The 17644-nt window shown below is 50.0% G+C and overlaps 1 protein-coding gene across 17 annotated transcripts in view; it reads right to left on the reverse strand.

The window, feature by feature from the left end:
• Nucleotides 1-17644, reverse strand: part of CUX1 (cut like homeobox 1) — a 378856-nt gene that overhangs the window by 76718 nt on the left and 284494 nt on the right. For 10 of the 17 annotated variants that reach the window (XM_036904517.2, XM_036904516.2, XM_057487286.1 and 7 more), the window contains exons 10-11: nt 11631-11735; nt 5034-5222 (exon numbers count right to left, since the gene is read on the reverse strand). In XM_036904517.2, the coding sequence (XP_036760412.2) occupies nt 5034-5222; nt 11631-11735 (294 nt within the window). The remainder of the gene's footprint in view (nt 1-5033; nt 5223-11630; nt 11736-17644) is intronic. The other 7 variants (XM_036904518.2, XM_057487285.1, XM_057487283.1 and 4 more) reach the window with 1 other exon arrangement.

Raw genomic sequence — 17644 nt, forward strand, 5'->3', positions numbered from 1 at the left:
AAAGACCATCGAAAAGGCCTCGAGTTTGGGGTCACATAGTGAAGGATCATGGCAGCAATACCTTTTTGCCACAAGATCGTGGGCCAGAGAGGCGCTGTGTGGCCGTCTGAAGATACTCCCCCTTCTTCCAGGATGATCAGGGCCAGGCTTGTGACAGTGCTGTCCCAATAGCGACAGCTCAGGTTAGAGGCATCAGTGTGTGACCCCTTGTCCACCTGAGGACCATGGGGCTGTGGGGCCGCCAGTCAGCACTGGGTAAGCGTGGCTGGGCTCCCTGGTCCTGGGCGGGGCTCTGAGGCACAGCCCCTCAGGCCGGTGCTATGCTTCTGGGCTCCAGGACTGGGCTGCATGTGCCTCCTTTTCACCTGAACAGGGAGCCCCTCTGGTCTCCCTATTTCCTCAGTGAGAGGAGGCAATTCTGCAAGCTTAGGATCTGCCACTGGGCATGGGGGCAAAGCCCAGGGATGCCTGGGGACCCCGTGCATGTGCTGCTGAGGTGCAGAGAATGCGACAGCAAAAAGCAGACCCCCAAGGCCAGGTGCGTGGGGCTGGGAGAGTGACGGCTACACTGGAGGGCTGGCTGCAGACATATGGGTCTGGTCAGAAGAGGAGGACCCCTGGATGGCAACCTTGTCACACAGGTCACCACCGATTTCCATGCACTGTGATCAGGTGTGACCAGATGCAGGGCAGAGGAGCCAGCTCCCAAGGGAACGGTGCCATCACAGACCAGGAGGGCCCTGGATCAGTATTTAGGCCACCTGGACACTTCATGTCACAGTTGGCAGTGTGACACCAGCTGGGGACCATCCGGGCTTATCACCAGGTGACCAGGGGCATGGGTATCTTTCCAAGAGTGGTCACCGTAGTTGCCACAAATAGCTCCCTAAAGCATTCCCAGGAATACCCATGGGCTCACAGTGATGCTGTAGGAGCCTTCTGGTGACCTCTGGCTCCCATCCCTGTCCCCATGTGGCCCCTGAGGCCTCCAGCAAGGAGCCTTGGTTCCTTTGAGGTTGCCTCCAGTGTGTTCTTCTCTGGGCCTCTCCACGGCTGTCGGGCAGGTCTGTTTCTGCTTCCCACACAGAGCCCTCTGGCCCTTCCTCATCCCCGCGGATGGCTCACTCCTTCCCCTCTTCAGATCTGTGTTCACACTGCCCTCCAGGCAGGGCTCCTGGTGGCTGGTCCCCTGGGCTCCCTGTATTTGGGACATTTGACGTTAAGACTCCTCATGCCACCAGGGTAAGTCCACCTCTCAGGGGGTGGAAGGGTGCAGTGGAGGGACATGCCCAGGTCTCCCCCCTACAGCCATGGGCTGGACAGGGCTGGGCTTGGCCTCTCCTAACCTCAGCAACCTCCTCCACAGGACAGTGGTCCTCGTCATGCCCACTCGTGTGGAGAGAGTCAAATGGGATGTGGACATTAGAGCTTTATAATGGACGTTGAAAAATATGCTCATTACAACATTTTCAAGGCAGCCTTGATGCAGAGTGAACACACTCCCAGGTGTGGGAACTTAGGCACCCAGAGGCAGTGTCCTGAATTAAAGGCACTGAGTAAATCCAGAGAAGTGGTCACCAGCCTCTTTTTCCTGTCCCAACCCCGAGGGACACAGCGTGCTCCATTGTGGCTATATAGGACCCATCAGAACCTCAGGAGGTGGGTGAGGGGTGCGGAGGGGTGGGAGGGGCACGTGCAGCTTGAAGAAAGCCCCCCAGGTAATTCTAATACATCTGTCCACCCACCCAGTGGGAAGCACTGATCTTCAAGCATCTTTAGAAAATCTAATTCCTCCCTATGGGAGACTCACATACCTCCAGCCAGCCTTTCCTATACATACCCACCTTAAATGGGAGCTACGGGTAGCGTTATTTTCTGGGCTTTCACAAGTGTAGTGCAGGTGACTGCCTCTGTATTCAAGTGTTCCAGCAGAAGGCAACAGAATAGGGAGTTATCAGAAATAGCAGCCTTGTAATGGCAGTTGGGTTACTCCATTAATCACAAACACAGAATTACCCTTTTCAAGCAGCACTGTGCTTGAGCACTTGTCAGATTACGCAGGAAGAAACATCTACCACTTCTGAGTCTGCTTCCATGTCTATTTACAGGTTGGAAGTGAATAGTGATGCATTTATGGCAAACTTGGCTTGATGAAGGGGAACACAGGAAAGCCTGGTAGACACCCAGCTGTCACTTTATCCTCACAGAATTACCAATAAGTCATCTAAGTGAAGGGAAACAATAGTTGCAAAGGGATGGGGAGTTTCAAGGTGCTAAAGAAAGCCAACCGGTGAGTCCCCAATATACTCTGTTATGAAGTAGAACCACCAGAGTGTACTGGTGGAGTAAACCCCAATAATCTCAAGACTAAAGCTTCTGCCCATTGGGCCATCTGCCCTGTGAGACCAGCCCCCACATCCCACCAGTGCCTGTCATCAGGAAGACCACAGTCAATGTTGACAGGGGCTGAGAGGCTGAACAATGGCTGGAAGCTGCAGCATCTTCAACAGCGATCCCAATGCGAGCCCGGCAGTGCGCCCCAGAGCCCCCCAAGGCTGAACACCATGGTCCAAGAAGGCAAAGACTAAGAGAGGGGAGGACGGGGGGAGGGGAGCAGGAGAGAGGAAAGCCCCATGGGAAGCTCAGGCACAGCTCCTTGCTGCTTCTCAGCAGCTACACTCCTGGGTCACAGACCACCATCCCCAAAGCATCATGTTAACTGGATAAGCCTCATTCATAAAATATTTTCCTAATAATTGTATTGCTGCTTAGTTTAGATTTAAGGGGGAAAAAAAAGCCCTGGTCAGGTATCTTATTCAATTAACCTTATTCCTTTCGGGGAGGCGGGTGCTTGTGCTCGTTTGGGGAAGGCTAAATGCCTTTTGTATGTAGGTTTGATATTGGAGAGATCTTCACTCCTGGCAACAAGGGGTTAAGGTAATTAAAATCAGGGAAGTCTTGTTACTAGAGGATATGTTTTGATTATTAGATCAGATGAAGATAGGGGAGCAATAATTTTGGAATAAGTATTACCAAATTGTTTCATTAGCTGCGTAGTATTAAAGAATTCCCCCAAGATATGGATAAAGAACATTAATTTGTGAAACCGTGTTTCATTTTTTGTGAAGGCAAACATTAAAACCTTAACTGATTTAGAAGAAATTGCCCTATAATAAAAAATGTAAGGTCTATAGCCTCCCTCTCATGCAGTCAATGCAGAACGTATTTGAATCATACCCTTTAAGTGTAGAAAGGGAAGGAAAGGCAAATTATCTAATAATAATGCCACTGCTAGGGTCAAAACGGCTGTAACATGAGAAAATTAGATTTAATCTGGAAATAAAAAATGAGTACTGGTACTCACTGGACAGGCTGATGAGAGAATCAGAAATCCTAGGGAAATAAGTGGCCCAGTCCCAACCGTCTCCCTAAGCTGGCAGGACCATCGCAGAGGGGCCCAGGCACCCATGGTTTCTGACAGCGGATGAAACCCACCCCAGGAGACAAAGAAGTGGCTAGCAAGGGACAGCAGCAGGGCCACTGGCGCCAGGGCGTTCAGGCCAGAGAGCTGCCCAGAGGACACACTACTGGACACTTGGTTCTGAGTCAGAAACACAGTCCTGAGCTGAGATGAAAAATCTAAATTAAAAAAAAAAAAAACAGGCCTAACTATATTCTAGAATTACTTTGTGTAAGAAAAAGTTTTTCTGATGCTTTTACAATGAACCTGGACTCCTCATTTCACATTACAGTGACTATACTTGGCTGCTGGTCACTCACTCGCTCACACTCTACAAATGGATGGCAGTTGGGTCGCGGAGCTGGGGAGCTGGGGCCCTGGGCCGGTGCCTGCCTTGTCTCTTCAGCATCAAATACGACACTTTGAGGAGGCCCTTCTAGCTCTGAGGTGCTGTGAACCTAGGGTGTGAGGACGATCTTCAAATTACACTAACTGTAACACACTGGAAATACCTTAAGTATCATTTTTCCTTAACATAATTAAAAAGGTTCTGGGTTCTGAATTTGGGATATGAATTTATGAGAAACCCCAAGAGGATCTAGCTTTGGGTGAGGCTGTGGTTGATTCCACTGGGGAGGCAAGAGGCTAAGCATGTGATCTCATCGTGCTGGAAGCAGCCCCATGCTCCGGGCCGCTGATGTGCCATGCTGGCCCGAGCGACAAACCGTCCCTGCAGCTGGGCGCCCTCAGCACACCTCCCTGTGCTGTCTGGGCACAGGGAGAGCTGAGGCGCAGCGCACTGGGTCCTCCTGCTGGCAGCCTCCTCCAAAAGCCAGGGAAGGCCTGCAGAGCATGTGTAGTAGACAGCTTAGGAGCCGACCTGATCTCCAAGTCAGTTCCACACTGGGAGCAGGTTCTCAGGTGGTGGAGCAACACCGGTGGTCACTGAGGACATGGTTCCACCAAGTGCTGCACACAGGAGACACCCAATCAAGAGGGAAATGCCATCTAGCCAAGAGCTGGCAGAGGGTTTCAGAGTCACTCCCCCTGCCCCAGGCTCGAGGGCTCTGCTTCTAGCTGCCTCACAGATGTTCAGTATTTGCTGTCAACTCTAGGCAAGAAGCATGCAAGAAAGGGCTCTGATGGAGCTTATACACCTGTTCTTCCAAGTGACATGGCTAAGGGAACCTCACGCCTCCTTGCACTTTCTCAAGGTAAAAAACTTTTGTGGAAGGTTGGGTCTCAGACTGAGAAAAGCCTGAGCAGTGTACTTTTAGAGGAGAATGAATTTTAACCATTACCTCTATAAACCACAAATATGAGATATCCTTGTGCCATGGCCAAGGTGGAGCAAATAAGGCAGCTTCTGAGATGAGGCGTCTGGTCATGCTCACGACACCCACCAAGGCATCCCAGATGCCGGGGGCAGAAGCAACACACTGAGGAGCTCGGGGTGCCAGGACCACCACGCCAGAAGCCCGGGGCTCCCTCTAGGGCCGTGTGCGGAGAAAGGCAGAGGGCGTGCACATGCGTCCAGCCCTCCCTTGGCCCACCGGTCCCATGGCACCCTTACTTTGAGCGTGCTGTTTTTGGCACTCAGCTGCTGCTCGAGCTGGGAGATCTGGCTGGCTGAGTTCTCACGCAGCTTGGTGAGGCTGGCCTGGAGTCTCTGCACGTCCTCCACCAGCTGGGCAATCTCCCGCTCTTTGGCAGCCAACTCAACTTCCAGGCTGGAGCGGGTCAGCACCTCTATGGCCTGCTCCTGCGGAAAAGAAAGGAAATGACCAAACCGCACTGGCCTTGACCGGGTGTCGGGGCAAGGACATCTGCACCAGCAGGCAAGGCAAAACCCAGGCAGATAGAGGGACGTAAGCGGTGAGCTCCCAGGAAGATATTACCCCCAGCCCCATGCACAGGGCCTGCCAGTCACCCTCCCAATCCACCCTTCTGTGCACATGTGACTGCCGCCCGGACAGCCATCCATTTCACAGGGCTTCCAGTCAGAGGGAGGCGGCGTGGTGGGTGGGATGCATTTTAGACATTTCGTAGCAGCTTACGGTGTGTTGGATGGTGGTTAGTGCCATGGAAACACTGAGGCATGGAGGGGACTGGGGTCAGATTTAGGAGAGACAGCTGGGGCTTTTAAAAAGATGGTCAGGAAAAGCCTTATTGAGACAGTGACATTTTAGTAAAGATCTGAAGGAGGTGAGAGAAAGGGCCTGTTGATGGTGGGGGACACTGAAGGGGAAGGCTCTGGGGAGGGCTCCTGGAATGTTCTGAAGTGTTTGGGTTTTCTATAAGATGAGAGTCCGTGTCCTGTTGAATCCTTACTATGTTATCTAGGAGCTGAGATCTTGGTTGACAAATTGATTCTCGGAGTCAGCATTTTAAAAAAAGAGTTCAAAGATGTGGAAGGTGCATATTGGGGTTCCTTTATGTATCCCCACCCCCAAATTTTCTCATTTTGTAAAATATGCAAGACAGGGAAAAAGTATTTTAAAAAAACAAGTCAAAACTGTAATTAATTCCTAAGGACTAAAGCAGCACTTTTTAAAGTTTTAAAAGTAATTATAGCTTCTGAATGATTCTGGAAGCTTCTCAGGTGGATGTACTTCTGGGCATGACTGATGGGGACAGGAGGACAGGAGCATGGTGTCTGTGACAGCAGAGACCTTGGGGCAGCTCACACTGCTGGGCAGAGTGCCACCACCCTCCCTGCCCTGCCCCGCCCCATGGACTGTGCGGCTCCCAGTCTGGATCTGGCCTGTACTGGGTGGAGGTGCTGGATTCCATTTCATGCACAATGTTCAGGCGCTGTTGAGATGGTTACCAAGACAGGGAGAATACAGGGATTCCCACTGGCTCTTTGTGTCTGTCCAGGCCTCAACTCAAGAGCACCCAAATCACGTGGGGGCTCAAACAATAATGGGTTCTAGGTACCACCCTGGAGCCCGTGGTTCAGGTGATTCTGATGGGGCTCAGGGTCAGGCCCCTGGCTCAGACAAGCCTCTGAAGGAAGGGATGGAAACTGACTTCCCCAAATCTGACAACAGACCCCTGTGGGCACTAAACAAATTCCCATGAGTCTGTCCCAGGAGGGACATTCCCAGGGCTCCAGGATCCCAAACCCTGTTATAGGGTTTTCACATCTGGGGACAAATGGTCACCAGGGAAATAATTTTTCACATCTCCCTCCCGGGAAATTAAGGACTTTACCATTTAAGGATGTAAACTTTGTGTGCAAAGCGATTCCTTTCTGTTTCTTTGGTTTGTATACTATTGTAAAGTCAGTTCTTCATTTCTCCTGACTTCTGGCAGATCTGCACATGGCCCTGGGGACCCAGGGAACATCTTCCCTTGGTTTATTTAAGAGGTACACGCTGTCCAGATCAGTTCCGTTCAGAGTGTGCGCCACGGACTGGTGCCAAGTCACAAACTGCTCCGGTACACAGAGAGGCACAGAAATTGAGTGTGTAGAAACTTTTTATAGCAATTCAACACAGCTATGACATTTTTATTGTCTTTCGTAAAACTATTGGTCTGCAACAGATTGGAAATTAAAACAAAATAAAACTGTCCTTCACCACGGAGAGTCTGGGAAGCACTGTCCTACACAACGTGGGCTAGGACCAAGGCCAAGAGCTATGGGGTCTTAGGACAAGTCCTCCCAGCAGGGCCAGGAGGCCAGGGAGAGAAGCTCGTGGAGGTGAGCCAGGAGAAGGGAGAGAGGTGGTAAGGGGCTGTGGACCTTGTCATGAGGAAGAGGGGCTCTATTTCAGGGCAGGGACCCCAAAGGTGGGCACAGAGGTTGGCAGGGGCTGGAAGCAGTCCTGAGGAAGGAGTGACAGACGCTGAGAGGCCAGCTCAAGAAGGAGCAAGCATGTTGATTCTTGATGGTGACTGGAAGGGTGGCCAGAGACGCTTGCACTTGTGGCGGCAGGCCTGGGGAGTGTGAGGGGACACAGTATGAGTGATATCGAGGGGAGTCGATCTCATGGTGGGTATAGAATGAGCACATTATCTAACTTTAGTTATTGATCAATTTTCCGACCTAAGGGACGTTAGCTATAAAAACTGTTTCAAGCACTCTTAGGGACCACCAGGGAGACTAGGAAAGAGTCTGTAAAACAAGCCAAAAGGTGGTCTGGGGTTTTAACTGGGCAACTGCAGTTAATATTCCAGGGATGAGTGGCTCCAACAGCATGTACAATAGCAGCTCTCAGCGCTCACCCTGGACCCAGGATGGGGACCTAGGGGCAGGCAGTCCCAGATGGCCACCGGCTCACCTTGAGAGGCCCAGCCTGGCCACAAGCTGACTATGTGACCTTGGGCACATCAACTCTCAGGACCCCGGGCCACTGACTCCTCACTAAGAACAGCAAAGAGCGTTCGTGTCTCACATGAACACAATGAGATGAAAGTGGTAAGACCCTGGAAACAGGATAGAAAAAATCATCCTACTCTCGAACATGAAGACATCCTGGTTGTCACATCATGAAGACACAATAGGAAGCTAAGAAAGAGACAGACAAGAGCCTGGGAAACAGTCAAGGGCTGCAGGGGGAAGGTGAGGCCTGTGTCTGGGCAGCAGAGCCCCGGCCTCAGTCCATGAGCACCAGCTCTCAAGGAAATGGTATAACAGGGCCAACAAGGTGGTGAGGGGAGGCATAGCCTCTGAAACTGCAGAGAGGTCAGTGCCAAGATGTTCAGGCGATGTTGAGACGGTTACCAAGACGGGAAGCATACAGGGATTCCCAGAGGCTCGACCACTGGCTCTTTGTGTCTGTCCAGGCCTCAACTCAAGAGCACCCAAATCACATGGGGGCTCAGACAATAATGGGTTCTAGCTACCACCCTGGAGCCTGTGGTTCAGGTGATTCTGATGGGGCTCAGGGTCAGGCCCCTGGCTCAGACAAGCCTCTGAAGGAAGGGATGGAAACTGATTTCCCCAAATCTGACAACAGACCCCTGTGGGCACTGAACAAATTCCCATGAGTCTGTCCCAGGAGGGACATTCCCAGGGCTCCAGGATCCCAAGACCCATAAAGGCTCTTGCTTTCCACGTGGGTGCAGGGCCTTGTGTATGTGTGTGTGGGGTGCTGATGGCTCAGGGGCCATTAAAAGGATGTGTGGGGATGCTCTGTAAAGTCTAAAAACATTGTTAAAAAAAGAAAGAGAAAGGGCTAAAGATGATGATGGCAGTGGTGGGGTGTGTTTCCAAAGGGAAAATGAAGGAGAAAATGGAAGCCACCAGTGTGGCATCCATCATGCTGTGTCCCTATGAACCAGCGTGCCTCTGTACCCTCCCAAGCTGCTTGAGTGAAATACCAGGAGCCGCCTGTCTCCTGAATCCTACAGGGACTAGAAGAGAGGCTGAAATAAACTAATGACTGCTTTTGTCCTGCAGCCATTTTCATATTACTATGAACTGGATGCAAAAGCCCTGCTAAGAGAAGGGAGGCCTGACTGAGCAATGAGGGGACGCTTAGGACCCCAGCAGAGGGGACAAAACCTTGCAGTCTAGGCTATTCTACTGAGTCCACCATGGGAATCAGGGAACAGGAACCTCAGTCTGACTTCTCTTCCTGATTGCCCCTCTATTCCTGACAACACCAAGTGACCCACGGCATTCACCTGATAGATCCACCTGATAAGACGGGTAGGTGTGTTTTCTAATATGACGATTGTTGAGGGTCAAGAAGGTGGCCTGGTATGGTGCAGCAGAGCCCTGACTACTATTTATCTGTAAATACTCGATAAAGGCCCTGCATATATCCTGTCTCATTCAGTGCACACGAAGGAGAGAGAGCTCGATGTAGAGAAAAATAGTGGACGGTGGCATAGGACAAACTTGGATCAAATTCCAGATGGATCATCTAGCTCTGTCATCTTGGGCAAATTATTCAACTTCTCTGAGCCTGTTTCTCTGCCTGGAAAATATTCACCAACAAACCTACCTCTAATGACTGTAGCATCATGAGGCAGAAGAGATCCATGAAAAGCTCTGGCAGGGCCCCTAACACAGAGCAGGAGGTTCTCTGCATAGCAGTTCCCCTTCCAGAACTGGCAATTCCATTAAGACACCCAGCAGATCAGCTTTGGCTTTTGCTAGGTCTATAGACTCTACTGTTTCTCGACCGAGTCCTGCCAGCCAAGCCCAACACACATTTCCCTGCTGGCCCAGTTTCCTACGTTTGCTCGCTGACTGGTTGGGGCCGGAGCGGACTGAGTGTGTGGATGCACACCCGAGGGGAGGCCTGGCAGGGCTGCTCTCGCAAGATTGAACCAGTGCCATGTAAACACTGCACTTAGCCGATGATGAAGTGTTTAAGCACCCCTAGGATCCACAACTTACTTTACCTGCAAAAACATTCATTTCCTTCTGAAATGTTTTGGTTGCTACAGTCCAGGATGGTGCCAGAAATCCTTTCAATCAAAACATTTAGCTTGAGTTCCCCATGTAGAGAAATTAGGATGGAGGGCTTTCTCTAGAGGACCAAGAGCAACCACAGAGGCCGGGAGGAGCTGAACTGACTCCCTCCTCCAGGGCTTCCTCCCACCACTGCTCTGGTGCTGGGTCCAGTCCAGGTAAACTTGAATGAGTGATGGTGACAGAGCCAGGGGCTCATTTCAGGTAAAATTAATACCAGAGTTCATGAAGTACGAAGGTTGTGATGATTCCTTAATGGAAAGCTTTTCTCTATATCCCGGAACACTTAAATCATGTTTTCTCTGATGTTAATTTATAAGAAAGAAAACCAAAACCTGTTCTTAAAAGGGGTCCTAGCACTAAAATTCAGCTTTAGATCCATCCCTGGGGAATAATTAGAAGTCCCAGCCTGGGGCAGCTGAGTCCTAGCTTGGCTACTGGAGCCAAGCGGTTCTGGGGCAAGGGGATTACGTTCCTGGAGCTTCTATTTCCTCATCTATATAAAAAAATAGCAATAACCACTTCACGGGTCGGGTGGAGTAATGGCTGTCAAACTGACACGTGAACTTATTAGGACAGCAAGTCTCCTTGGGGAGACTACACCCTCTCTGGGACTGGCCCGGCGCATCCCTCCTTGCCCTCCCAGTGTCCACCGTGGCTCCTGGTGCACAGCAAGGGCTCTGTAACTCCTTGTTAAATAAAAGGACACCTACAAGTGCAGTTTGAGCCATCAGAGCTGAAGGGACCTTGGGATCACTGACTCCTTTCTCTATGCTTGAGGATACTGGGCCTAGTAAGTTTAACCACCTGAGGTTTTGTAAATGAACGAATGGCAGAGCTGAGCTTCAACTCCGGGACTCCCAGATCAGAGATGATGGCGCCAACCAGTGATAGTTCCGGCAGGGCTTCATTATGTGCCAGCCTTGCTCTACATGCTTCGCTCATAATAATTTCCTGAACCTTTGCAAAATCCCATTATACAGACGAGGAATCGAGACTCAGGGAAGTTAAGCTGCTTGCCCCAAATCACACAGTTGTTAACCTGCAGTGCTGAGGTCTAAGTGCAGGGGTGTGGCCCCAGTGCCTGGGTCTTACACACATACTACCCCAAGTCACTGCATAGCATGGAAGGAGAGGCTGCAGTCCAGTAATTCAAAGCTGCCTCGATTGAGATGGGAACGTTCTGGCTAAGAGCAGTTCTTACCAATCATAGAAAAATCAAGAGGCTGAGACGTGCACCTTGTTCCTCAGGAGTGCTCACAAACAGGTGAGCTTCCGGCTAGCAGGAGATTCACAGTGGGCTGTCACGCCACCGCCTTTGGCCCTCCCTGCTCATCATGGCAGTTTCTCATCTGGAAGGACACATCCTAAACCAGAGCTTCAGTCTCCTGTGTAATTTTGGGAAGGCCCCAGTTCAGATTTCTGCCCATCTGCCAGTGGCCACCCCGCAGACCTGGGCCAGTAACACGCCTCTCTGGGGGTGGGGTCTCATGCCTCCCCTTCTACCTGGGCGGGTGTGATGCTGCCCATGGAGCCTCCATGCAGAATCAGCAAAGCTCTTCCTCTGGACCTAACAAGTTCCATCCCCAGATTGCTCAAAGCATCTCCCCGCCAAGATAACCGTATTGTTTAAAATATTTCTCCAAGAGGGGATATTAAGAAACAAAAAGCAGCAAGCAGCTATAACACAGAGGTACATATGCAAGGCGGAGAGAGGCCCCAGAGGGCTGGGCTACCCACCACGTCCGGGGCCTTCTGGATCTGCGAGGCCAGCTGGAGTGAGTGGTTGGCTGATGAGAGCTGCTCCCTTAAGGTCTCTGCCTCTCTCTGAGCCACCTCTGCCCTCTGAAGGAAATGGAAAGGGTGAAAAGAGAAAGTACATTCAGCTTAACAACTGACAATTATTACCAGAACATTCATCAATTCATGCCTGACTGACTATAATTGATTTTCCTTAACACTCAACCTAATAAATGCTAGAAAAAAAACACAGAATGTGATGGATTTTTATTTTAAACAGTACAAGGAAGAAATAATTGAGCGATTATGACAGTAATTTAACGCTAGGAGCAAGGGATCCCCTGCTGATACTAATGCTCCGGCCCACTGAATTTCCCAGACTGAATAAATACTAGTGGAAATAGAGTCTTTTGATTCAATTTCTTTCTATTCTCATAGACCGAGAAGATTTTATTGCAGGATTACTCCTGGGAGTAATTCTCACGGGTAAACAGTGAATTAAAGACGCTTTGGCCATTCTCTTTCTAAAAACATGCACAATGTTGTGGTTGTTCTCCTTCAGAAAGTATTTCCATAAACGTACAGGGTGTAAATGCCACTTCTTTCATGAGAGCTGAGCTTATTTCAACATACTTAACCCTTCACCAGACAGTCTTTGAATGTGGAGGCTGGCATTTCCAGCCAGCCAGTCCTCCTGAGGGGAGAGGTGGACCAGGTCTGCTGCTGGAGAGAGGAGTGGATGCTTCTGCTACCTGCATGTAGTTCCCAGACAAGGAAACCAATGCCTCTGGGAAGCAAACCACGATGCCCCCTGGACAGTGAGAATAGGGCCTCCAGTGCCTGCCACCTGAGAGAACACCATGGTGCAAGCAGGCAGGAGTTGGGCACTTGGGGACAGGAACCAGGGCAAGTCACCTACACTCACTAAGCGACCCCTTCCCTACTCTAAAATGGGAACATCCTTCTCAGAAACCTTGCAGGGACGGACATGCACAGAAGTGCTCTGTACACAGACCTCATTCAGAGGCGTTTTATTATGGGCTCATCCTGACTTTACAGTTATGATTGAGACAAAACTCTAAGTTGGGTGGGAGACGGCAGCTAACTGACATCAGGCACGCAGACCAAGCAGTAATGTGCTTCTTCCCACCAGACTTACATGCCGCTAATAGGAAAGATTAACAAGAAAAGCCTGGCTGAACAGGGTGATTTTGTGTATTTTCCTATTTTGTGGTATGACAGCACGTGTCTACTAACTGCTAAGAATGAACTGAAAAGGAAAAACAAGAAGTTGGCCTGCCTGGTCCTCACTGATCAGTGTAGTGGTATGAGGAACAGATCTGGAAGCTTCAAGCGATTCTGTGATGTGATTATTTAAGTCTGTCTCTGCATACAGACCAATCAAGATGTTTCTCACAGAAGTCACTTCTGCCAGGGAAGGGGGCTGCTGGGAGCCGCTTCCCCTGCTTCTCCAGGAGCTCTCAGAATCACAATCGGTCTAATTCACATGGAGCCTGGCCAGGCCTGTCTGCACAAGCAGCCGCCTCTCACCATCTCTGCTCCAAACAGAATTGAGAACCACCTGCAGGAAAGGCAGCAATGTGACTGGTGTGGTGAAGGTGGTGGGCTGATTCCCTGGGTCATGCTCACTGCAGGGAAGTCTCTTCAGTGAGAAAGATTGCCCTCAGTTTATTCCCAGATGTGCTACTCCAACTTCCTCTGATAATCATGTCATATAACTGAAAAGTTTACTCTTCTCTTTCTAGTCAGCTAAGCCCTTGGGCATAAAATCTCCATGACTCTGCCAGGAATAGCATGTATTTTGACATATTTCTAGTCTCTCAGACTAGGAAAAGTATTTCTTAGCCTAGTGGAGAAGCTCTTCTGGTAGCAATCAATGGTGCAGCGCCACCCTGCCCTGCCTGGTAACACTGGCCTGGAGTGTTCCGGAGCCACCAGAGCTTGGGCAGGCCCGGCAGGGGGTTCATGGCGAGGCTCTCATGTGGGCATTTGGCTGATTGGAGCAGAGCGCTGTCTTATCAAAGGCTTACAGAACAAGGGAACGAGCTGTCAATGACTTCATCCTTGGTTTGTATGATTTCTCTAGCTGCACTTCATTTCATTTCCAACTTCTTATACAGAGTCTCTCTGTGGCCCATCCGTGGTGGTCACAGCCTTTTATCACATTTGACTTGCCTGGGTTACTTCAGTGCAACTTGATTGTGTAGGATTGTGTTAGGGTTTATAACCTGAATACATCGAAAACCAAACAAATAAAATGGGTTGTGGTGGCTGATGCAGCTAAACACACACCAGCACATCTGAAATAAAAGCCGGAAAACAGCTGTGGGAGGGAGCAGACAGGGGTGCCACGGGGGCAAACTAGCTTCTGCAGCCATAGGTTCAGCCCCATTGCTGGCCGCTGAGGCAGAAAGAAAGAGGTCTGTGCTGGGTCAGAGTCTCCCATCTTCCTGACGACTGCAGTCCAGCCAGATGAAGTTGTGTTTCTAGAAGTGGAATTGCTGATGGGAGGTGGAAAGCGTTGGCACTGTTTTCTGATCTGGAACCCTAAACACAAAGCTGTGGCTGCCATGAGGCAGGTGACTTCCCATTTCCACTGACGGGCCCCCTCTCTCCTCCCCTGTCCCAGGCCAGGCCTTAGCAGGCAGGCAGCTGGTGGCAGCTGGCAGCCTGGAGTGTGGTTCCGGGGCGGCCCCATGAGGAGAGTAGGCCCTGCCAAGCCAGAGCTGCTTCCAAGAGATTCCTCTTGCTGGCTGTTGCTCACTTTTTGTCCTTCTCTGAGGAGTGAGAGAAAATGCCAGGTGCACCAGGGAAAGTAAAGGAGGAGGGCACGTGGATTAACGAGGACACTGCCTGTGTTCTGGCGGTGACACTGACACCAAGATTCAAACAAGTGCTTTGCAGGGTGACTGAGGACCAATGAGCCAAGAGAAGCCAAGGGCCCGACAGCGCCTGCCCCATGGCGACGGGTGCCCCATGGATCACTGTCATCGGTGAGACTCCGGTACTTGCTGCCTCAGGTGGCCATTATTCTTTCCTCATCTTAAAATGAAAGGCATTTTAGGGGGAAATTATTAGAGACGATAGCTGGGCTTCAAGTGAAACCCCAGCTCCCTTCAGTCACCTAGAAGGTAGGAAGCAGCTAGCAGTACTGTTTTAAGAATTCTTCTGTTAGAGTCAAGCCAGCAAATAGCAGTGATGATTCTCATCCATGTGACTCTGGCTGGTCCAACAGTCTCAGGTGAGCTCTGCATCTCAGGGAGGGTGCCTGAACTGTGGGCCCACAGTGTCACCTCATCCTAAAGGAAGGCCCATGGGGAACCCCAACCCCTGTACTCCTCAAAGGCTCCTGGGAAGCCCCTGGAAGGGCAATAAAGGAATGCTTTTCCCTAACCTCAGCCCTCAAAGGCAGACACATTAGAACATGAATACAGGATGCCGACATCTACTTCTAGACCTTAAAGTCTAAAAAAATTGATTCATAAATTGTGGAGGGGAAGCATGGCTAGGTGGGACAGACAAAGGTGGCAGACGCAGGGTCTCTAACAGCGGGTGAAGGTCTGGGGGGAGGGCTGGCGAGGCAAGTCACAGACCCATGGAAAGGTGGCTGCAGTTAGCAGTTCACTCAGAGGAGTAGAGGATGTTCTCTTCCCCCTAGAGCCAGGGTTGGGATGTGAGGGAATCTCCACCATCTCCTCTGTAGGGCAGGCTTTTCCCAGTTTATCCATTTAAGGTGTGGCCTTGGGGTCCCTGGTTTTATATGGTGGTGGTGATGGGGTGTCTCTAACCCAGGTCTTCTGTCCAACCTAGTCCTAGGCTTTGACTCTTGTGCCCTTCTGTGTATGTAGCCATGAAAACCCAGGCTCAAGGACAGCGAAGGTGAGCAAGTCCCTCCAGTGCCAGAGTGTTCACGCGAGCTGTCCATGGGTTGTGTCCCCAGGCCAACCCACAGCTTCCCAAGGATGGGACCTGGCTATGAAGATGAGTCTGTTAGCAGGCAGGCCCTCCCTGGATTACTTTCTTAAGGATGCTGAACAGTTCACCATACATTTATTATCTTGTAGTCCTGGAGGTTGGGAGACCTTAATGGGTCTCACTGGGCTAAGGTCAAGGTGTTCGTAAGGCTGAGTTCCTTTCCGAGGCTCTACAGAGAATATGTTTTCTTGTCATTTCCAGTGTCTAGAGGCCACCTGCATTCCTTGGCTCATAGCTCCTTCCTCCGGCTTCAAAGCCAGCACTGTGCTCTACAGGCTCTTCTGTCTCCTCTTCTGCATCTGAGGACACTTGTGATTACACTGGGTCATGCTCATAAGCCTGGGTAATCCCATCTCAAGGGCAGCTTGTTAACAGCCTTAATTCTCCTTTGCCGGGCAAACTAACATATTCACAGGGGTGTGGAGGTCTTTGGGGCTCTTCTTCTGGCTACCATACTCCTCAAAGACAACACCACATTTTGGACCATTTCAAGGAGAGGCCATGCTCTCCGTGAGAATGATCTCTCCACCTTCTCCCCTCAAGGCCCTGTGCTCTGGAGGGAGAGAGAGAAGAGAAGTGAGACTACAAAGACCAACAGATGAGCTTCCAGAGGAACAGATGCCCTCACCCTGCGAAGTGCACTCTCAATGCAGTCTCTGCTGGATTCCCAGTCCTAAAGCTGCTGGCAGTTGAACCAGCAGTTCCTCATTTGTTTGGAAATAGTCTGCAGTCCTCATTCTTTGGGGTTTGCTGGTTCAAACCTTTCTCCAGTTTCCAGTTCTGTAAAGGAATGGCTGGTGGTATGTGCAGGGCCTTGACGCCACCCTGCAGTAACACCTCTATGGATGCTGCTGGTGTGTTAACGTGCACATGCTTGTCTGCCGTGTTTTGTGTAGGTGAAGGCTATTGCTAATGGGAATCTTGGAAGCAAAAAAAAAAAAGCTGCAATATTGGTAGGCATGGGTTCAGTATTTAAAGCTGTTAGAGCACTTGCCGCCTAACTCTGAGACTCCTCAGTTAGGATAAGCTGGTCAAGAACAGGTTAGATTGACTCCAGGTCACCTGCTAAAATCAAGAAAAGTTCTGTATAACAAGGTTCATTGTAAAACACCACACAATTCCCAATCCATCGGCTCATCCCCTTTAGGTATTAGTTTGGCTCAGGGAGACCCAAAGGCTTAGTGGGAAAAAAAAAGAAACGCTTAAATGTCAACGAGTTAAGTACGTCACCTTTCAGCACACTTGCTTATTTTATGTCTAAGAGTTAGTGTCCCAGAAACTATAAATATCTATGAAAACAGTAAAATCTTACTAAAGGCAATCTAGAATTACAGTGGCCATTAGGAGGAACATTCTAATTAGATAAGATCATTCAAGAAGTGCACAGGAAAGCAAGGCTCTTAAATCAAACAGAGGGAATGAGGTATCTTTTTTAATTGGCATGCAGAATCCTCCAAAATTGCAAAATAGTTTCATTTAAAGACTTGTTGCAAAAGGTTAATGAAAAGTTAAATATGTAGGTACCTAAAACAAAAGATAGTAAGACTGACACAACCCCTACTGCTCCCCTCCATCCTCCTTTAATTGGGTATCCTACTAATCCTACCCGTCTATCCACTATGAGGAGACCGCCTGACACTAAACAAGTCTGCCTATTTAGTGGTCTTACAGATGCCCCCATACCTACTTTTGAAGGAGGGCCGCCGGATGGGCCTCCCAGAGTGGGCAGCATTCTGGGGGAGGGTTGTCTGGTAATCTGCTACCAGTTACTGCCTTAAACAGCTAAAGAGAAACTAAATTAAAATTAATGAAAAACTTGCCAAGTCCTGAAGCTACCCTTGCTGCAGATGGGATCAAACTGGCAGAGGCTGGCTAAGGGATTCTTAGCAGAGTCTGCTCTCCCAGATCTGTCTGTATTACCTGGTACAGTGGAAAGAAAATCTTTTGCACCCTCTTTGAGGATGCCGCTTGGGTCCGTAGTGCTGTTTAATACTGCCAGAAATATTTACTGTTTGTCC

Source organism: Manis pentadactyla, chromosome 10 (genome assembly GCF_030020395.1).
Source record: "Manis pentadactyla isolate mManPen7 chromosome 10, mManPen7.hap1, whole genome shotgun sequence".
Classification (NCBI taxonomy): domain Eukaryota; kingdom Metazoa; phylum Chordata; class Mammalia; order Pholidota; family Manidae; genus Manis; species Manis pentadactyla.